Genomic DNA, 23,319 nt, shown 5'->3' with positions numbered 1-23,319 from the left:
TCTTTTACCAGGTGGATTCTGGGGTTTAGGTATGAACTCATATTCTATTTTTTTCAATCACACTCGGGTTCTTAGTCCTAGCTATACAGTGCTTTTACTCCCTAAGCTGTCAGATTGGCCTGATGCTCTTACTGGTTTTTTTGTTTTGTTTTGTTTGTTTGTTTGTTTTGTTTTGTTTTGTTTCGCTTGAAGCATTTGTTGAGTTTTTTCTTTGACAATGTCATACATGTGTAATGAGCATCCTTATAATCACTCCACAATCTCCCTCCCATTTCTTGCCACCTGGCACACAAAAACAGCCTTCCCACACTGATAGCTTTTGGGATTGTTAGAGACTCAGTTAGTTTAGGCACTCTAGACCATGATCATCTTTGTTACCATGCGTCTGAAATTATCTACTGGAGCCTGATAGGATTACTAATTGGTACCCAGTGAAAGACAGTGCCTACCCTGCCCCTAGAATTCCTCAGTAGCCAATAGGTCTAAAATGAAATGCAGGGCTCCATAATCTCCTGCAGGAGAGAGAAAGGAACTATCTTTTCAAACATATTGAGTGTTAACTCAAAAAGTTTTAAGAGTTTAGATAGCTATTGGTGAGTGTTTTCTAGATATTTATATGCTTCATTATAATTTGAATTACCAGCCTTCAATAGGTTTTTGCAATAAGCAAAGTAATATAGGCAGTGCTCTACGAGATAACAAATATAATACAATATGCATCATTTCCTTTGGAGTTTATGAAAGTTTTTGCACAGTTTCCTACAGGATGAGGGAAAAAATAAAAAATCTTTGATATGCAGTATGAGCAATTCCCAAAAGAACTCACAAGGCCTGTTTTTGTTTATTTTTGCTCTGAGTATGCAAATGTATTCTTTATTGGTATCTTTATTCTCCTCACAAACATCCATAGGCAAGTCGGAAGATCGTCTTCCTTATGAATTAACTTTATTCTTTCTTATTAGGAGAGTCAAATATGGGATTTGAAATAAAAAGGTAATATAATTAGATATTAGACTAAACTCACTGATTCTCTAAGTAGCATCAAAAGTCATATGAAATTAGACAAAGAAAAACTTCTTTGGAGCCAAGCGTGGTGTCCCACACTTATAAACTTAGCCCTGGGAAGACTGAAGCAGGAGAACTATGGCAAGGTCAAGATTGAGACTCAAAAACATAAACAAAAATCTTTTGAAAGCATATAAACATTAAATTCAGATAATACATATTTTTAAAATGCTGCATCCCACGTGCTAGAAAATGTTGAAAACGTAAAATTGCAACAAACACCCAATATTTCTTGAAATGTACTCATGTTTTTAATCTTATACATGCAGAAAGTTGTATATTAGTTTCATAATGCAGTATTGTTACTTGGCTAATAATATATTGGTTTATGCTCTATTATCTCAAGCCTTGGGACAAATAAGTATGCAAACTGACTTACATGTTAAAAACAATTAAGTAATGTTCTTACCTACACGTGGGACCAATATTCTCTATCACACAAGTGCCACCATTTCTGCAATAATGTATTGGACACTCTGAAAATGAAGCATCACAAATGCCAGAGTTAATTATAAACATTCTTGTAAGAAAGGAGGACATATTAGTATTAGCTATTGCACTAAACTTTATCTCAGAGGACAACTGAGATAAATTCTAGGTTACCAAAAGCTAGAAATTCTTCATATGCACACTTCTCACTTCCACTCTGACCAGGGCCCCCTGGTGTTCTAGATGGTTGTTGTTCTCTTATGTATCTGAGTGACTTACTGTAAAAGAAGGCATTTCTGCTACATATGCAGCTATCATCATTGGGAAGAGAGGCCCCTTGGTATTGCAAACTTTATATGCCCCAGTTCAGGGGAACATCAGGGCCAAGAAGTGGAAGTGGGTGGGTAGGGGAGCAGGGCTTGGGGAGAGTATAGGGGACTTTCGGAATAGCATTTGAAATGTAAATGAAGAAAATATCTAATAAAAATAGAAAAATATGAAAAAAATAAGAAGGTATTTTCCCCAAGATTAGGTACAATCTATTTATATCTGAGATGTCTGAAATACATGTTTTTGACCACACTAGAAGTTTGTGTTTACTGGACCATCTCTTATGTGCCATAGAAGTCTCTGAATTATGGCAGATCAATGTTCTGCATGGGAGGCCTGGCACTTCTGTGCATACATATGCTTTGCCTTTGTGTCTATGAGTGATGCCAACATAGTTCACATTGTCCCATTTACCCCAGGCACTATTCTATCAATGCAGGCAATACACTCTATTTTGCCATGGACATTTTTTTAAATGGTCTGCAGTAGGGTAAATAATTTAAAGTTTTAAGTCATATACATTCATATATTTTCCACTGTAGAAGCACTTTTTGTCCTTAGCTCCCTGTGGTACATGTATTCACACTGTTTCCCTGATGCACCAAGGCTGGCCAAGATTTCTGTTTCCACAGCTTGCATCTTTTTAAAAATATAGCCATTCTTTCAGGATATGATTCTACCCTGCTTGAGCTATTGTAGCTTTAATTCTTGATGGGAACGTCTATCATTTTTAAATTTTAATATAATAATACAACAATTTTATTCTGACCACATGTTAAATATCTAGCACTGAGCTAGACCTGGGAATGTCATAAGTAATAATACTAGCAACTTAAAACACTTGAGGCTTTCATTACTAGAACTGCCATCTAAGTTGGGATCTTAGCTCAACTAATATTGAGAATCTTGTTAACATTTTTTGTGTTTCCTTTCTAATAAATAGAACTAAAAACAGACTTATTTTAAAGTTGTGTGGAGAATGTATGAGAACACCTTATTACAGTATTGTTTTATAAGTGATGCCATCATAAAATTATGCAGGCATGAAACCAGCATGATGGTCCAGACTTATTGAGCAGGAAAAGTAGGAAGTGAAACATCAAATACATTCTACAGAGAGCAGCGTTTTAGATGGACATAGAAAATTGATACGAACAACAAGGATGTATCTTAGCAAAATCATGGAATGCTCTGCACATTTGAGTCCGTATCTTCTTATGCCAACAATCACATGTTTTGTGCTGTAAGCATAGACACTGCTCGGCTTAAATGAATTCACTATGGAGGACATTCAACCTGGTTGGATTTTCGATGAGTCAGATATACAGAAGCTCAGAGCATAGAGATTCATGGAAGCTAGGATTTTAAGAAAGGACTTGGCATGATTCATGCTTAGAAAGTGAACACTGGCTACAGTCTGTCCAGTAAAGAGGAAATAGAGAATAAATCCAATACAGTTATGAGTCTTTTTTAGTAATCAGCAAAGAGACAGTTGCTTCCTAAAGGAATAGGCTAAGAATGGGACAGATGGATAAGAGATGTAAGAATTTATAATCAATTAAGTTTCTGAAGTCAAAACAGTTTCATGATTATTTGTAGGAGTAAAGAATAATGTTCCAGTTTTGTTGGGTCACTGGCTAGTCTGTGGCTTTACTCAAATAGTTTAATGATTGATGGGGAACAAAAATTACACAGGGAAAGATGATGCTGTCTTGGCGTGGTTATGGGACATGCAAAGGGAAGCACTCTGAATCTCCATGGCATTGACAGCTCTGTGACCTATATGAAATGTGGGTCAGAGGCATGAATTGGAAGCTTTCCAATTCATATTAGCCATCATTATTATTTTTTTTATCAAATCACTTTATGATCACTGATATAGGTGCCAAGGAGGCACACCATAAGGAGTTAACTTAGAATGAGAGAGAGAGACAGAGAGACAGAGACAGAGACAAACAGAGAGACAGAGACAGACAGACACAGACAGACATAGAGATGGAGACAGACAGAGAGATGGAAAGAGACAGAAGGAGACTGAGAGCATAACTTGGGAAAAGAAAAGATTATTTATGAAGGAAAAGAAATGTTCTGCAGGCATTGTTGATTAAAGGAGACTACTGGAGGAAAGGTGGTTTGAGAATGCTTATCCAGCCAGTGCCATAACATTCCAATAGCATTAGGAAAGAAAAAGCTGGGGGAGGCAGGGGAGTCTGGAAATAGCATGTGTTTAGTGTCTACTGTCAAGTGTCATTTTGGGTTTCAAAATATTTCAAAAATTTGCTTTCCCAGTAGTGTCTTTCCCATCTTGGCCTCCCTTGGTTTTATTTAAGTAACTAGGGTTTACAGAGTTGGCAACGAGAGTGAAAAATCATCTTTCCTTGAAGTGATGCTCCTCCTTGAACAGAATAGAATGGAAAATTTCCCTCAAATCCAAGACTAGATGCTCTAAGGAAAGAAGCCTATTAATTATGAGATACAAGTAGATGCAGATGGTTCATGCTTATTTCTCCTAAGTGCAGATTAGTATTTTTCAAATAATGTTTTTGTTCTATTGCAGATAGTAGAACCAGCCAAACACACAAACACACACACACACACACACACACACACACACACACAAACAAACAGAAAAACAGAAACAAAAATCCAAGTGTGATTTTCTAAGTCTTCACAATCTATACAGCATGCATTGCTGACCTCCCTCTGGAGCCACTAATCCTCACTGTGATCGCTATGAATGAAGCTGCTCACCAACATGATGCTAAGGGAACACCAGTATGTGTTCCCTTGTATCCAATAGAGTATTTGGGAAAGAACATGGATGATGACTAGAGTAAGAGTCATTCTGCTGCTGGTAATTGTGGTAGTACTGTATGTGTATGTGTATATCTTTGTGTGCATTTGTGTGTGTGTGTGTGTGTGTATCTCTGTGTGTGTGTGTGTCTGTGTGTGTGTGTGTGTGTGTGTGTTTGTGTTTGTGTGTCTGTGAATGTGGAGGCTAAAGAATAAGCTCAGGTGTCTTTCCACATTACCATCTTCTATGCCTTTGTTGCTCTTATTTGCTTGTTGTTTAATGTTTATTTGTTAGCTTGGGGCAGTACCTCTAACTAGCCTGGAGATCACCAACCAGATATGTACCAGTCTCTCCCTCCCTGGGACTTAGATTAGAAGTGTACCAACAAGGCAGGCTTTAATTTATCTTTTTATCTATCAAGCCATCTCTCTCTCTCTCTCTCTCTCTCTCTCTCTATATATATATATATATATATATATATATATATATATATATATATATTCTATCATCTATCTATCTATCTATCTATCTATCTATCTATCTATCTATCTATCTATCTATGTGGTTAATCTCCTCTCCTTGGGCTTTCAAAAAAATTCTTTGTAGACTGATCTGTCCCTAGTCTCAATATTTGCATTTTGATAGAGTTGTAGATTATTTCTGTGAAGATTTTTATATAATCATAGCAGATCATTAAATGGAAATACAGTCTATTTTCATTTTAATCTTCTCTTAGAAATTTTGAACACTAAATGAAGTGGAGAAGGGAATGGATATGGTTTGTTACAAATGAAGAGGTCCATTATTTTAAGAACATAATGAAAGGATCCATGAGAGTATATTACAGTGAACACAAGACCCCTTGTTCTGTAGCATAGTGACCACTCCCACTGGCCTGACCCTCTGCCTTGGTTATTATGATCCTGTGACTGCAAGCCAATATAACTCATTGTCACATCATATTTGTGGGAAAATTCACATTTATTCTCATTCTGGTTTATTATTTAAACAAGGACAAGCACACACATAAGCACAACCTTTATGCTTAAATATACAACTAGGTACCTATTCTTTTATCTGAATAAAATAGAGGTTTGAATGTGGCATCTGTTACATTAAATTTTTCTGGGAGGATAGCTAGCCACACAAGCTCTAATTTTCTCTCTGTGTTACCTGGTATCAGATACTTATGACCTAGGTGACTTTGGGATTTATATGCATATTTTTCATTTAAAATAATCTATAAATCTATCTATTATCTATAGAGAGATGAATATATATCCAGAATAACAGAATAAATCCATATATATATGTATATATATACACACACATATCTATATCCATATCTATATCTCTATCTATCTATCTATCTATCTATCTATCTATCTATCTATCTATCTATCTATCTATCTATCGAGAGAGACAGAGAGAGAAAGAGAGGGACAGAGAGAGACAGAGAGGTAGGTAGATTTATGGCAGCTGGGAAGATGAAATTATAGTTAATATTTTTTATATATTAAAGAGTTGTACATATTAGACATTAAATATTTGTTCTCACTTATCTCTGAATTGGAAGAATTCTTTGAATGGCCAAGAAACTAAACTGCATTTCATCCACTGCATCTCCAGCTTCTCCTCATCCTAGCTCCTATTATTATAGGCGCCATCACCAGTGTCTGAAGGCCTGCTGTAAGCCAAGTACAATCTAAATAGTTTGGCATCTGTTGCTTTTTCAGCCCTTAGAACATTGTGTAGAAATGGAGGTTCAGTGGGATTAACCAAATGTATTTGGGTTGTAAGTGAAGGACAGCAAACTAAAATTTAGTCATTTAACAAACAGAGCAGCATTTCTCAATGTGTCAAATGTTTAATATTTACTTCAGTTTCAAAATGTGGGGTCTATGCACTATGAATGTGTGAGACATGCACAATAATCTGTGTATGGTTTAAAGTTATGTATGAAACTTATACAGCAAGCTATGTCAAGTCCCCAGTGTATACTCTTTCATATACATGCAAAGTGTATGCATGTATGAATGGATATGTGGGATGGTTTATGTATGATTTTGAAGAAGCGATATGATAGCCTTGTATTTTTCAGGACACACTATCCATATTGATTTTAAGATGGGATATTTTTCTGGGACCTACATCTCGCCATAACCTGTTTAATTGTCTCATTAGCTAGCCCCAGAAAAATAGGTGTCTTTCTCCAGCAATAGGATGATAAGCATGCACCACTGAACCTGGATTTTTTTACACTGGTGCTCTGTATCTGAACTCAGATTTTCATTTTGTTTTCTATATTTTGAGGTCCTACAACAAGGGCCATAAGAAGAATTACTATGTCTCTGAGACATGCAGTGGTTCCAAGATACAGGCTGGGAATTGTTAGGGCTTTGTTTTGTTTGTTTGGTTGGTTGGTTTTTGTTTTGTTTTATTTTTTGTTTGTTTGGTTTTTGGTTTTTTTGAGAGAGGGTTTCTCTGTGTAGCCCTGGCTGTTCTGGAACTCACTCTGTAGACCAGGCTGGCCTTGAACTCAGAAATCCGCCTGCCTCTGCCTCCCAAGTGCTGGGATTAAAGGTGTGCGCCACCACTGCCCAGCTAGGGCTTTGGTTTTGTTTAACCATCTGAAACTTTATGAAGCTATGTCATAATCACACATTACATATATATTAGACCTTCAATGTCTCATCCTACAATTTTATATTTTGATGTTATTTTCTAATTCTATTTGCAATAGAATATCGTCATAATTATAGTCTTGTTTTAGCACACACTTTATGAACTGCTACCACTGCACATAATTAGAAGTATCACTTCTGTTTAATTTCAGTTTGAGGAATTCTTTTTTTTAAATATTTTTTTATTATGTATTTTCCTCAATTACATTTCCAATGCTATCCCAAATGTCCCACATACCCCCCCCCCCACTCCTCTACCCACCCATTCCCACTATTTTGGCCCTGGCATTCCCCTGTACTGGGGCATATCAAGTTTGCATGTCCAATGGGCCTCTCTTTCCAGTGATGGCCGACTAGGCCATCTTTTGATACATATGCAGCTAGAGTCAAGAGCTCTGGGGTACTGGTTAGTTCATAATGTTGTTGCACCTACAGGGTTGCGAATTCTTGATGGTTTCTTTTTCTGTTACATAAGCAATCACAACTTGAAAATACTGTAGCCTTCTAATGGAATTTGGGGAACTGACAAAATTCATTGAAATATTCACACTGTGTCTGAATTTCATGTTCTTAATGACCAACTTAAAACCTGAAGTGTTCAAGGCCAGATGCCCACCATCTGGTGTGAGGCCACTATGGGGGATGATGGCCACTGGAATGCTAGAGATTCTCACAATCTATTCTAGGCTGACCATCAAAGAAGCTGATGTTTGGAAAATAGAAATGTATGATGTACATTGCCAGATCTGTATCAAGGATGTCTTGAAGGCATTCTTATAAGAACAGGTATTAACTTTATTATATTTGATAGAAATCCCAAAGTATATAAAATATAGAAAAATCATAATATGGATTTTATCTATTACAATGGCTTCACTAGCTCTTTATGTCACTCCATCCCAATAGCTATGTCAGTGTGACCTGAACTTTGTAAGGGGATTGTGAGTGATGGGTACTTGACTGAAATAGACAGAGTGTTTATCACTCAGTATATGCATGGCAAATCTTCTGTTTCTCTGACCTTATTTTTAATGGTACATCATGTCAGAGCAAGCAATAAATCATAGCATAGTTTGATTGGTGCTCATAAATTGATGTCCTCAAGAAAACCTTACCTTTACATAGACATAAGCAAAGTGTCAAGTTTCAAAGAACAGAAGTGTATTACTACTACTTTGTTAGTCCCTTTTTCCATTTATTTGTTGCCAAGTTTCACTGTATAGCTCAGACTGGACTCTAACTCTAAATCTTCCTACCCAAGCCCCTAAGGGATGAGACCTGATTCACCATGCATCTCTGTCTCCAGCGTCTTCCTTACTCTCTTTCAACAAAGTAACAGGTCTTCCTTTAGGGTCACTTAACTGAGGTCTAAGATACTTAGTAATGGAATAATGAGAAACAATAATGCTGTAGTAGATTATATTTGTATATTTTGTGGAATTATATCTGTTTACTTATTCATATCCTAATATACTCATAAAAATAAGAACTTAATAAATGACCCTTCTGTGAACTAAAACTATATCATTCTTGAATCACATAATTCATAATTCCGTGTAAATCTTTAAATATATAAAATATATTCTTACCTACACTTGACATAAAATATTTCCAACTTAATGTGAAATATGATCACATATATCTCCTATTGCTGATTTATATTATCTTTTAGTTTTGACAGAATTATATTGCCTCCAAATCTCTACTATTTTATGAACTCCCTGCATGAAATAAAAATTCAATTACTCAGGAGAGAAGACAGCATTGGACTATGCCATAGAACTTTGTATAATATATCATAGGATTTTTAGAGCAGTTTTTATACATAGAACAACTAATGTATGTTATCAGATCTTATGCTTTATGAATGCTCCAAGGTGAGAAAAATAAAGAATATTTCAAAGGCAACTTAAGACTTAATATGTTTATGGAAGATTGTAATATTAAATTATATAATACTTTCATCAAAAAGTAGGACAAAGGATGAAACTTCATAAAGACACTAACATTATATTGTAGGCTTTCCTTATTACAGAACACAGTGAATGTTTATAGATTATTAAATACTAAGGATGACAAATTATATCAAATTAAAATTGTATGTTGTTTTCTTTGTGTTATGAATGTTGTCGTATATGAATGGTGTTTGTATTGTGTGTTCATGGGTGTGTGTGCATGGGGGGGGGTGCTGCATACATATGTGTATAGAGGTCAAATATAAATATTGGTTGTTTTCCTCTGTCTCTCTCCAACCTAATTTGTTTCAGATAGGATCTCATGGAAATGAGGAAACTGATTCAAATCCCAATGAACACCCTGTTTCTGTTGTCTCAATGTTAGAGTTACATTTGCCCCCTATACTTAGTTTTTTTACCTGGATGCTTGGGATCTGCACTCAGGTCCTCATGCTCGCATGGATAGTAGTTAATTAACTGCACCATCTGCCTGCTTTCTAGCTTTCATTATTTAGTGAACACTATAGAATAATAAAGAGTTCATTACTCATTTATAAACTTTTAAATAATCTAGGATATCAGCATTCTTCCTGTCACCAAACCCACACTATAAATCCATACCTATAATAATTTAGAAAATCTGCTTTTAATATTTTAGCACCTCGGATTTAGTTAATAGTTTGAATTGCAAAGAAATGTTGAAAGGAAAAGGGGTACCTGAGCAGCTGGATTCATCTACTTGAATGTCCTTGCAGTGGGCAGTACCATCACAGCGCTGGTGAGCTGGGATACAGAGGCCCGATGAGTTGCATGCCAAAGCTCCACTGGGGCAGCTCTGATTGACTGGAAAAAAAAAAGGATGATGAAAATGAGCAATGGTATCAATTAAATTTGTTTTTGAATGAGTTTCTCATAATGAAGTGATAGTCATCATACTCTTTATAAAAATGTATCTTTGAAAAGAATCCTTTGGAATTTTATTTTATTACAAGTTCAGCAATTAAGAGCATTAGGTCCTTTTCCAAAGGACCTAGATTTGATTACAAGAATGTTCCTCACAGTTCCTAACTATTTTTAACTCCAATTCTAGGGAATTTGATGTGCTTTTCTGGGAGCACCAAGCACACAGGTGGTACTCAGATATACTTCTGGCAAAGTGTAGAAATATGTTTATGGGTACACCCATACACGTAAAATAAGTTTTAAGTATTTTTTCTTGAAATTTTCATACTTGTATAGAGTGAAATATAATTATATTCTCTTAAATGTCCTGTCCAATTGTCCCCATATTCTGCTTGACACATGTCCTTCCCAACATCCTGTCATTTCAAAAACTAGCTAGTGCTGCCCATATGGGAGGTGGATTTTCACTAGAGTGTGTGAATCTTTGCAGTGTCCACATCCTCTGAGTGATTCTTCCTCTTCCAGCTACTTTCAACTAACAATAGCGTCTCAGTTATGGGAGGGGCCAAGAGATCATCCACCCTATCGATGTCACAGTTTTGATTGACTTGATCTTGTGCTGATAATATGCAGGTAACTACATCTCTTATGAGGCCAGGAGAGTAGCACCCATGTAATGAGAAAATAGTTCTTTAAACCCAATTTAAATTAATATGTAATCTTCAGGTTTATGTGTGCCTACAACTGATGGTGAGAACTAAAACTTTATTGGAAATCTATTTCTATGTAGAACATTAAAGAAATGAATTAGAGTTAAGTGAAGACATCAGGCTAAGACCCTGAACAAGCATTATCAATATACTTTTGAGAAGGAATGAGGGAGGGAGAGGAGAAAGGGAGAGAGAAAGAAAGGGAAGGGGTCAGGATGAGAGATAACAACCTGTCCTTTGGACTTTTCAAGAAGATGACACATACTGACATCATTCTGGGCCTTCAGTTTCTAAAAATTTTTTAAACTATGAGTGGTCGCTGTGTATCTGTTAGAGCATAACTGTTTACTGAAACTTAGTATGTAGCATTCATGTGCCTCTATTGCATTGGTTTCATTCTGATGGAAGCAGATAACTTCCTTGTTTGGGTTTCTAAGGCAAGTTTCGCCTGATTTTAGAACATATGGATTGGTTAGAGGTGCTTTTCTCATAAAACCCTAGATTATCATGGAAAGAATTTTTGTTGAAACTCATTAAGATATTCTGAAGTATAAAAGGAGAGATTCATGCCTGTCATAAAACATTTTCTGTGGGTAAGAAAGCAGGACTCTAAAAGACAATCATCTTGGGAAACAAGCAAAATGACACAAAGATCAGTGACAGACACTTCTTCCAAAAATCCTGGCAATGAGGTGGGATGTAAAATTAATGGACTGGAGTATTCCTTCTGAGTGCTTTGCAGAAGTTGAAATACTGTAAGAATGAAGACTCTAAGGTGTTTGCAATTTTATGTGGGAATATCAATTGATAACTGAAGGTCTTTTTCTATAGCAAAATCAAGCTTCCTTAGTGATCAGACTGTTCACATGAATTAATGGTGAGACCAATATTTTAAAATAATTCATATAGATTACTACAATGCCAATGGAAATGTAACCTTTTTCACTAACTGAAGTGGTATGTATTTATGAAGAATCACGTTTTCCCTTAAAAACTAATGGAAAAACCATAGTTCATCTGTGTGGGACAGGGTCATACTGTGTATCCTAGGTTAACCTGTAACTTCTGGTCTTTCAGGCTCAGCTTCTTGAGTTCTGGGATTGCAGGAGTATGCCATGGTGTCTAGCTTGACGTTACATAAATCTATATTTCTAGAAGCTTTCCTGATATCAGCATTTGTTCCATCAATCAATATATACAAACCTCCCTCCAAAATTGATGGCCTACTGATTCATGATGCTGTGATGAGACAGTGATACAGAGCTGTGTCTCAGATAAATGACATGCATAAAACACTATGAAAGCTACTGTCAGTGAGGCTGGCCAAGGGATATGAGTTTACAGGAGAGTTACCTAAAATTGGATTTAAAGGATACATTACATAAGGAATGTGAGAGAAGTTGGTGAAGGAGGAAGAGAATGGAGAGTATGTGTTGGTGAGCTGATGAGTGGGAAGAATGGCTAGAGCATGGCAGGGTAATTAGGAATGACAATGACTGGCATGATTGTTTTAGAAGAGTGAGCAGAGTGGAAATGTCCTCAGTTCTAATCCTAATCAGTGCTTTGTATACCAAGTTATGGACTTGCCAAATATCCAACATGGCCATTGAGTGTTGTGTATGTGTGTCATGCTATAGCCCATAAATAAGTATAGACTATAGGCATAATATTTTTGTGGACTATGCAAATATTATCCTTCTGTTTTTTAAATGCTGATTTCTCTGCCCTCATATCTTGTAGCAATCCGGATATGGCATTGTAATGCTTATTCCAGATATCTCCTGTTTTGAGTTTGTGTAAAATGGTTATCATGTTTTCTCTGCCTTGTCAATTTAAGCTGGTCAGCCAAATGAGTAGGCAGAAGAGAGAATAGGGTGAGACATCCACAATCAGGGCATGGGGAGAAAGAAAAGAGTAAGAAGAATTCACCGACGTGGATGGCAAGAAGAAACATCATAAGATAACACATCTAAGCCCAGAGAGCCAGATCAATAATAAAATGCAAGTACTTTGGATATTTTTGGTTGGGAGGTAGCCAGATTAGAGGTTAAAATAGATCAATGAGTGCCCAGGTATTGTGCAATAAAGTTTGATTGAATAAGTCTAATAGTCATTCATTTGGGCGGCAGGAAAACTGTACACCTTTTAAAATTACCATTATAATGGATATTATGTAATAACTAAAAAACAAAGTAAGAAAGAAACAAACAAACACACCCCATGCCAAAATGCCACAGTGATGTGGCATTTGGATAAGGAAAGGAGACCATTACTGCAAAATACATGTTTTCTTCCCACTGTGCTGAATTTCTGATGATTCTACCCATTGGTCAAACTCAGCTATATCTTTGGATGCAACAACAAAATGTTTGTTACATATGTATGTATGTCCCACCCATGTTAGACAGAAATTTAAGAGGCAGACTGGGACATAGGGAGTTGACATATTTCTCACTAGCAACTGACATGTCTCATGAAAGTTAGTGAAACTTTTGGAGATGTAAAATGAATCTCTTTCCTAAGATCACCCCTTATCATTATATTTTATTATTGCCTATTCGTTAGGTCAGCTATAATATCAATATTTTTACTTGTCAGTGATAGTCTGCAGATTAGTTGTCTGAATCAGCTAACTCTTCTTATAATAGTCACAATTAGTTTATTCTAACTTAAAATACTGGTAACTAAATCCATGTTATAGAGGTCTTGAAATATTGTATAAAATGAATATGGTCAACTATACAATGCACACACAATAAAATATTATTCTTTCACCATTAACTCATTTTAAAGTTTCACTAAACAATAAAATGTTGAGACATTTCAATAAAAGTAATGGAGAGATTTAATTCCAGGACAGAACACATGTCTGTACTGCTCTGTGCTAGATTTGCATATACACAATGACATTTGTAGTTTTCATTCCAGTAGCCCATGTCTAACTTGGCTATTAAAAATGCTGAGCACTTAGACGACATAACAGGAAAGTTGTAGCTATGAGCTCACAGCAAATGGTTAACTAGCACAAGACCTATGCAAGCTAAAGCTAGACAAATTGCCAGCATAGAGACAGGGAACAAGCATTAAATATTACCAGTATTGACACATGATAGATTCTAAGGGAGGGAGAATCTGTTTTCTTTGGTGATGTAACACCTAGTGGGTCATCCATACTCCAGGGCAAACCCCACCCCAAGACTAATTGAAAATTTTTAATAATGAACTTTCTTGAGTGGAGACAGAAAACTCAAAGTTGTATGGGTAAAGAGGAGAGGATAGTTATGGGAGGATTTGAGGAAAGACAATAAACATGTTCAAAATACACTAAAAGAATTTCTCAGAGAGTTAATAAGATGCTGTTTAAGAGAGAGATACTAAGTTATTGTACTTGCCTCTTTCCATCTTATCCTTTCCTCCTACCAGCACACTTGTCTGAACTCAAGGAGTCCCTCAAATTAAGCATCCATTCATCCACTGACCCATGTCCTTAGTCCCCTTGCTGTGTTTATACAACAATTATAACCTATTAAGAAATTTTTTCTTTCAGAAAAATCATTCTGATGAACCATTCATATATTACTTATTTTCTAAAACAATATCTACCAAGTGAATGAGTTTGTATCTACAAAATAATTTATGTTATTTAGGATTACTTTCGTAAGTATATCAGCCTCTAAGAATGATAGATTGGACTAAGTATGCCCACACACATTAAAGCATGATGCATGAAAAAGAATTTGGCAAAAGATAAATACTGTTCATGAGACATTTACAAATAAAAATTTTCTATAATCTTTATAGTATACTTGGACTGATTTTGGAGAGTTTCTTCACTGCATAAGCATTTATTGATATAGAAAATCAGTGTTATATAATTTTCTATATTAATACATGTTCATTGCCTTATAAATGCCAATTAATACTAGCTACATTCACTATTTGTTGCCTACCTCTAAAGAATATTTGTGAAAATTCATTAACTATAATGTTACAGCATATAAAATCCATAGAAACTAAAAAATGTTCTTAAAATGGCGTGTGCATCTATTTATACATACAGATAAATATACAGGTACATTTGTATACAATCATCTCTGCCTCTTAAAGGAAGTAGAAAATCTCTGTTTTCTATTTTATTTGGTTTGTAGTATAATTTATTTACTATTGTATACTCTATAATGATTTAACCCTTTGGAAAAATCACCCCATCTTTCCCTTAGATATTTAGCTATCCCTTTCCACATAGGGTTCAAACCATTCTTTTTATTAGCTCATTTGAACTATCCTTTCACATAAAGTAAATGACTTTTGATCTGTATGTTTTATACCCACTCAGCTAAATGATTATTTTAGAAATACAAATATTTAAAAGACATTATATTTGTGTGTGTGTGTGTGTGTGTGTGTGTGTGTTTTGAGACAGTTTATCTATATAGATCAGTCTGGCCAAGAATTCACCATCTTCTTGTCTCTTCCTCTTAAGATGATTTTCTATATTTGAGGCTGTATTATGTTCTAAAAAGCACTCTATGTCCAGTGCTGGCTTTGATGTATATTACTGATACTAATGCTTTGTTGACTAAGTTTTGTCATATATTCCTTTTTTATTCGCTTGAGCTATAGTGTTATTATTTTTTTTCCAATTTTTCAGTCCAGCCCTCTCCTTTATAATAAGTTTTTACTCTCTGCTCCTAACTTTAAGTACTAAGTAGGGTATCCTACATTTACTGAAAATTCAATAATAGATATTGTTGTGAACTGATATTTCAGCACCTTAGGAAGGATTTCTCAATACAAAGTATTGCTTCAATTTTTCAGAGCCAGCATGTTCGGGCAATGGAGATGCATATACTGAAAAACACCATTTTTCATGTCCAACTTCACATTAAAATTTGATTAAAGAACTCTCAAAACTAAATTGGGTGAAACAGCTCAAATAATTCTTCTCCATTGATTGTATTTCCAGTAGGGGACATAGTGTAGCATAATTGACAAAATCTGTATAAGATCCATGTGTTTGGTTTTGGTGGTTGTTTATGGGATGGATCCCAAGGTGGGTCAGTCTCTGGATGGACATTCCTTCAGTCTCTACTTCACACTGTATTTCTGATCACACACACACACACACACACACACACACACACACACACACACACAATTTGCTTTTAATAGACTGTGTGTTAATTGTCTTTGTTCTTGTACAAGGAATGTCCCTCTATATTCTGTTTTATAAAGAAGAGTTTGACTAAGGTGTTACAAAAGATACTGTATATGGTTGTATTAATTAAATCATATAAAAATTAAACTTTTTTATATAAATAAGTTACATTTTTACAAAGCTCTAATTGACCAATTCTGACTTTGATACATCGTTTTAGGAGCTCTAAAACTCTGTGGAGCAGGGCAAGTAAGGCAATGTAGATTACTATCACTCCTAATTGATGCTTTGGAATATGATGCAAGCTTTCGAGCAAAATGGTGCAGTAGGTCATGGTTTAAAAATATTTCTACATATGATCCAGACAGAAGTACAACCAAAAAGGACTCAGAGAAAAGATCACCATGAACTCCAGCATGGAACTGCATTAATTTAGGGCCAGAAAATGGATTGGACCAAAGAACCCAAGGCTGCAAGCTTCTTTGTCCTAGAAGCAAGCAAAATAAATTGTGTTTTACATTGGACAGCAGCCTGAAACCAAGGCTTCCTTTTCAGCTGCTCCTCATAAAGCCATTTTACACCAAAGCTCACTGGTTTACAGGAAGTAAGAGTCAGAAGGAATCTAGAGAAGGGAAGTAAGAAGAACAGGATCAGTTTTAGTGCAAAGGACTATTTTCTAAAGTACATAATATACAGAAGTAAATCCATGCAGAGCCAAATACCATGGAGTAGATTCCTTTACATAACCATTGAATTTATTTGTAGTTTGGCCTACTCTCCATGGCTTTCTCCAGTAACACCACAGACTCTATTTAATATAATAGTTCTTCTTATGTTTTCTCCTTTGTCTCTGACCATGAAAGGGTTAAATATACCTCTCATGCATATTTACTGTTCTAGGAAAGACACTTAGAAAACAGCAGTTGGGTGATCTCTTTGACCACTTAACATCATTAGGTGAAAGTCACTCTCCATAATAGAAGAAAAGGGCAACACCACCATTTTAGGGCAGGAAGTTGAGAGAAAAGTAATGCTGTAGAGACACTGTTAGAATATTTCTGGTGTTGTTGTAATTATTTAATCCCTCCTGGTGTTTCTACCCCACCTTAAACCATTTATGTTCCAGAATGAAAGACACACTCACAGCCTTTATTTTTACAATAAGCCCTAAACAGCATAAGAGCTGGGCTACCCTACTCTGCATGCTGTTAGGATCTACTTTCCTATGGACAACTGAGTCTTTTTTTAAAATGTGTAGTTTTTAATTTTTTATTAAATGTTTTCTTTATTTACATTTCAACTGTTATCCCCTTTCCTAGTTTCTCCTCTAAAAACCCCTTATCCCCTCCTCCCCCTTCCCTTGCTCATCAACCCACCTACACCTGTTTCCTGGCCTTGGCAGTCCCCTTTACTGGGGTATAGAACCTTCAAAGGGCCAAGAGCCTCTCCTCCCATTGATGACCAACTGGGTCATCCTCTGCTACATATGCAGCTACAGCCTTGAGTCCCACCATGTGTTTTCTTTTGGTAGTTATTTAGTCCCAGGAAGCTCTGGAGATACTGGTTACTTCATATTGTTGTTCCTCCTATGGCACTGCAAACCCCTTCAGCTCCATGAATACTTTTCTCCAGCTCTTTCATTGGGGATCCACTTCTGTATTTGTCAGGTACTGACAGAGCCTCTCAGGTGACAGCTATATCAGGCTCCTGCCAGCAAGCTCTTGTTGGCATCCACAATAGTGTCTGGTTTTGGTGGTTGTTTATAGAATGGATCCCAAGTTGGGTCAGTCTCTGGGTGGACATTCCTTCAGTCTCTGCTTCACACTTTACCTCTGTAACTCGTTCCATGGGAATTTTGTTCCCCCTTTTAAGAAGGATCGAATATCCACACTTTGGTCTTCCTTGTTCTTGAGTTTCATGTGTTTTGTGAATTGTATCTTGGTTGTTGGATGCTCCAACATGTAATAAGGGCACATGCTCCATTATGTTCTCAGCAGCCTTATTTATAATAGCCAGAAGCTGGAAAGAATCCAGATGTCCCTCAACAGATGAATGGGTACAGAAAATGTGGTATATTTACACAATGGAGTACTACAAGCTATTAAAAACAACTAATTTATGAAATTCTTAGACAAATGGATGGATCTGGAGGATATCATCCTGAGTGAAGTAACCCAATCACACACACTGATAAGTAGATACTAGCCCAGAAGCTTGGAATACCGAACTACGAGTTTTAACTATGTTTAATCTGGGCTGATTTTAGCTCCAATTGGGCAGCCCTTGGGGCCATGCTCTTTTGACTCCTAACCCATGGCTGCTTCTCCTTCCTCCTCCTATATGTTCTCCCTCATCTGGTCTTCTCTCCCCAACACCATGAAACCTCAACTTCATCTATGTCTCTTCTGCCTAGTTATTGGCTGTTTGAATCTTTATTTACCAATCAGAATTAACATGAGGGCAGGGTCCAAGGGTCTATGTGCAGACTCCAAGTCTTGCAGACCTGCACTTAGTATTACAATATACAGGTAAAGACAAAGCCTCAACAATTCCCCATTTAGGTCCAATAAAATGTTCTTTTCTCTCAGATATAAATTGAACATAATTCCAACAATCACATAATGTGGGGCGGTAAGCTGTGTACAGGCAGCCTGATCCTGGGTCGAGTGCAGGCTTTGAACCCCGGCGACCCAGCCTGGTGACTTATTGCCTGCAAGGGACAGCAGGTGTTTGGCCATGCCCCTTGGGCCCTTGGCTCCTGTTACAGCTATGCCTCCCAGGACAACACCCCAAACTCCTGGTATTCTGTTTGGACTCCACTCTCAGTTACCTGCCAACAGCCATCTAGACCCAGTCCACTATAGAATGGGCTTTTTGCCCCCTCCTCCCTCTCTTACTCTCTTGTTCTTACTCTCCTACTGTTGCCTCTTGCTTCCTTGTTCCTCCGGTCAGCCGTTCCCTTTCCTCTCCCTTCTACCTGGCCATGGCTGGCCTCTACCACCCTACTCTCTCCCTCTCTCTGCGTTTCTACAATAAACACCTTAAATCCATGGACTGCTTCTTCGGGACCCACTGTACTGGAGAAATGGAGCAGGTCTTCCTCTAAGGAGCAGTGTGCCTAACTCCTGCAGGGAGGCCTCTCAGCCTTCACAGAGGGTATCCACCAAAGCAACCCACCCGCCAAAAGACACTTGTCATGGTAGGACCCAAACAGAGCACTCTCCCTCCTGCCCTTTTCCCTGCACCCAGGGCCAGAGTCCTCCAGTCCATTCTCAGCTCTTCCATGGCATCCAGATCTGGGATGTCCGAGAGCATGGGAACCTTCTGGTTTCGGCTTCTGTGCAGGCCAGGACCACTCCCCACACCGAGCCAATTCTGACAGTTCCGTGGGGACCTCAGACTGCTTTCCACCTCCAGAGTAGGGTTCTGTGGCTTCTCACAGCCTGATTCTTGACCTGCAGCATGGAGGTGGGTGTGTGTAGTCAAACTTGCTGCGTCCCACCTTGACCAGTGGCCTGAGCCCCAAGCAGACATGGGACACCATTTTTAACCCACAATGTAAATCCTCCCTCAATTTCTACCTATAGCGTTTAATTCTGTGCATTCATTCCTGTTTATAAACCCTTAACCAGACAGCTTCTTCTGATTTTTTAAACTTTTTTATGGGATAACTGTTCCATGCAAAACTTTTTATTTCTGCCAACCCATGTTACAGTTTAATTCATGGGCCCACTTGGATCTTGGAGGACAGAAGGGAAGGTTTTCTGCCTCTACAATCATGTCTTCTCAGTCTCTTTCAATGTGTGCTTTGTTAAATCAATGTTAAGCAACATATAATGAGTATGTAAAATACTGTAAAAATCATCTATATTCATTTGAGACTATGGATGGCTTAATACACTTGTGCATGCAGCTGTCCACAGTGGCCATAGAGGATAGCTGGGGCTATAGGCCATTGTGAGCTGCCCCATGTGGGTGCTAGGAACCAAACTCAGGTTCTGTGGAAGAGTAGTACATGATCTGGAGACTGCATTTCTCAGGGAACTGAGGAGCCATATGTCTCTAGGGTTTTAAGATAACTTTTTTCAATTTAATTTTTTATTAGGTATTTTCCTCATTGTACATATTATTAATTAATCCCCTCTTCCATTCCCCTTCTCTCGTCATGCTCTTTGTTGTTGGTCTCCTTAATGACTATCGCCAACAACACCCCTTTTGCTTTTAGGTAACCAATGCACTTTTATTGATTACTAATTGATTGGTTTATAGCTCAAGTCTTCCTTTAGATTTTGCCTAGCTTTTTAAAAAGTACTACTTTATCTCATCCATACCTGCAGCATCACTTATTACATGCTGATGGCATGAATCCTTCTATGCTCCTGTGTTTTTCTTTTGATCTGTGTATACATTTTCAAACACACTCTGAACATTCATTTCCATGTGGCTATGCCACAGGTTTCCTGGACACCACATCCAAAATGATGTCATGATCTCCCAAAAGGACTTCCTGTGTCCCATAGTTTCACATCTGTCACCATGGCACATGAGCTTCCCTAATGCTCAAATAGAGAACTTCAGTCATTCTGAGTTTCTCTATTTGCCTCCTCACCTAATAGTACCATAAATCATCGTAATTTTGTCACCTATCACATAAATTTTACAATTATTTCCATACTAGTCTCCATTATAGAAAACAAAAGTCTTCAAAATAGTCCATTGAAGGCCCGGAGAAGAAACTTGAAGTTGAATCTCAGATTTATGTGCGTGCATCAGAAATTTTATAAATTACACAAAAAGTACCATTATGATATCTTAATTAGTTAGGAGTTCTATTGCTATAACAGAACATCACTGCCCAAAAGTAAGCTAGGCAGGAAAGGGTTTATTTGCCTTACATTTCCATATTTCTGTTCATTATTGAAAGAAGTCAGGACAGGAACTCAAATGGAGAAGGAAACCAGAGGCAGGAACTGAAGCAGAGGCCATGGAGGACTGCTGCTTATTGACTGTCTCATCATGTTTTTTGTTGTTGTTGTTGTGTTTTTTTTTTCAGTCTTTTTTTTTCTCCCCCAGGACAAAGGGATGCGGCCTTCCCATCAAACACTAGTTAAGAAAATACACTAACCTGGGCCAATGGAGTCTCACAGAGACTGAACCACCAACCAAAGAGCAAGCATGGGCTGGACCTAGGTCGCCTACACATATGTAGCAGATGTGCAGCTTGGTTTCCTTCTGCATCCTCTAACAATCAGAGTGGGGTCTGTCTCTGACTCTTTTGCCTCCTTATGGATTCCTTTCCTGTAGCTAGGCTGCTTTGTCTGACCTCACTTGGAAAGGATGTGCATACTCGATATGCCAGAGCAGGTTGGTACTTGTGTGGGGCCTTCCCTTCTCAAAGGAGGAAGGGACGGGGAAAGAAGGGGAGGATCATGTGAGGATGGGACTGAGGAGGGGAGGCCATGATCAGAATGTAACGTGGATAAGTAAACAAATTAATAAAGAAAAGAAAGAAGAAATGCCCTACAGTTGGATCTTATGGGAGCATTTTTCCTAAAGTTCCCTCCTCCCAGATGACTTTAGCTTGTGACAAGTTACCATAAAACCAGCCAGCATGATGCTGTAGTATAAGATGTAGGGTCAACAAGGATACAAATTGGTCTGTGAAGAAATTAAAGTATTACATTTTATACAATGACATTGTAATTTTACATGATGTCTTGAAATATTTGGTGAACTGTGTTCCTTAAACACTTCTATTTTGTGCTGTTTGTTGTAGCATTTTATCCCTCATCTAGTCTTCATGTGGACTCCCTTCAGGAAGAGAGTATCCAGTAACTAACTGCTTGAAGCTAAGTTTCCAATGAATACCTGAAACCACAAGGCCTTGGTACTCTTCTAAGCTTCTCTTTAAATAGCATTCTGCTTTAAAGTCAAACATCAGATGACCATACTGAACATAATATTATCTCTTTCAACCAAATTACCTTAGATCTCTGATGTGAAGAGCAAAAAATAAGCTGGAAAGGTTTATCTAGAATCATCTCCCTTTCACCAGTAACAAAATATTATAAGACCAAGACCTGACACGTTTTGGTTTTGTTTGTTTTTACTTTATCACAGAGAGAAGAGTAAGGAAAGAAAGAGAGCAGAACAATTCTCATCTCTAAGGCAGAGAAACAGCTTCACTGACGTGAGACTAAAGTCTCATTTGCAGAGGCTGTCTCCCACCGTTTCATCTATTTCACTCATTCCCAATAATTGTATTTCTGGATGCACAGCTGATTACTAATCCCTGAAAACTTCATTCCTTGATTCTTTCATAGACTTCTATCTCTAAATGACTTTTTGTAGTGTGAAAACTATGTTCTCTGCTATGCTTTATGGAATTCAAAAATATATAAAATCAAAATGAACTAAGCATATACATAAATATGATGTTAGTGGCTTTTGAGTTCCACCGTGATTAGGTAATCTTTAAGTATAAGCAATTACTTCTCAACATGTTCTCCCCCTTTCTATCCAAAATAGACTACACATACTAAGATGGCACATGCTGAGGGCAGGGTTTGGGGCTTATATGCACTTGTACAAATTCTTCTGCTAGCATAGGTTGGTTAATATTGACATTGTTAAATGTATAAAGAAATTATATTGGCAGCATTAAAATCTTTTACTTGGGATTTCAATGTATTCTGTATTCTTAGTATTTAACAGAACATGAGCTCCTTCTTATTGAAAATACTTTTCATACAATATATTCTAATCATGATTTCTCCTCTTCCCAACTCATTCCAGATCTTTCCATCTCCTTATCCAGACAACTCTCTGACTTTGTTCTCTCTTATGTTAGAAAACAAACAGACAAACAAATCAGAATTAAAAAAAAAAACACAAAGAAGTCGCAAGAAACACACACAGCCACTTATACCCCTACACATTCACACACAGAAAACAAAGAGCACAGAAACACAAAATAGGAAACAATGATATAATAGAAAAAAAAGAGCAAGATTAAAAAAAAATTAAAGCCCAAACAAAGCATTATGAGACAAAAATTCTGCAAATATCATTGAGTTCATTTGATTTTAGCTGGTCTTGGGACATACCCTTAAGCATAGTTAACATACCCAGTGAGACTCCATTAGAGAAAACTAATTTTTCCTTTGCAAGCAGATGGAGAAATCATAGAGGTAATTACAGAGTGAAGGGCTAAGGAGAAGGACAATATCCCAAGGAAGGAAAACAGGATATAGAGTTATAGAGAGACTGAGGATGCTAAAGCTGGAGGGCA

The 23,319-nt window shown here is 37.1% G+C and overlaps 1 protein-coding gene across 1 annotated transcript in view; it reads right to left on the bottom strand.

Annotated features, from left to right (window-relative positions):
* The window catches only part of Malrd1 (MAM and LDL receptor class A domain containing 1), a 729,079-nt gene that overhangs the window by 103,267 nt on the left and 602,493 nt on the right, over positions 1–23,319 (bottom strand). Inside the window, exons 34-35 of the mRNA NM_001310455.1 lie at positions 9,975–10,100; positions 1,475–1,541 (exon numbers count right to left, since the gene is read on the bottom strand). Coding sequence (NP_001297384.1) covers positions 1,475–1,541; positions 9,975–10,100 — 193 coding nt within the window. The remainder of the gene's footprint in view (positions 1–1,474; positions 1,542–9,974; positions 10,101–23,319) is intronic.

Source organism: Mus musculus, chromosome 2, assembly GCF_000001635.26.
Source record: "Mus musculus strain C57BL/6J chromosome 2, GRCm38.p6 C57BL/6J".
NCBI lineage: Eukaryota > Metazoa > Chordata > Mammalia > Rodentia > Muridae > Mus > Mus musculus.
The sequence above is the reverse complement of the archived record's forward strand: the minus strand, read 5'-3'. Positions and strand labels throughout refer to the sequence as shown.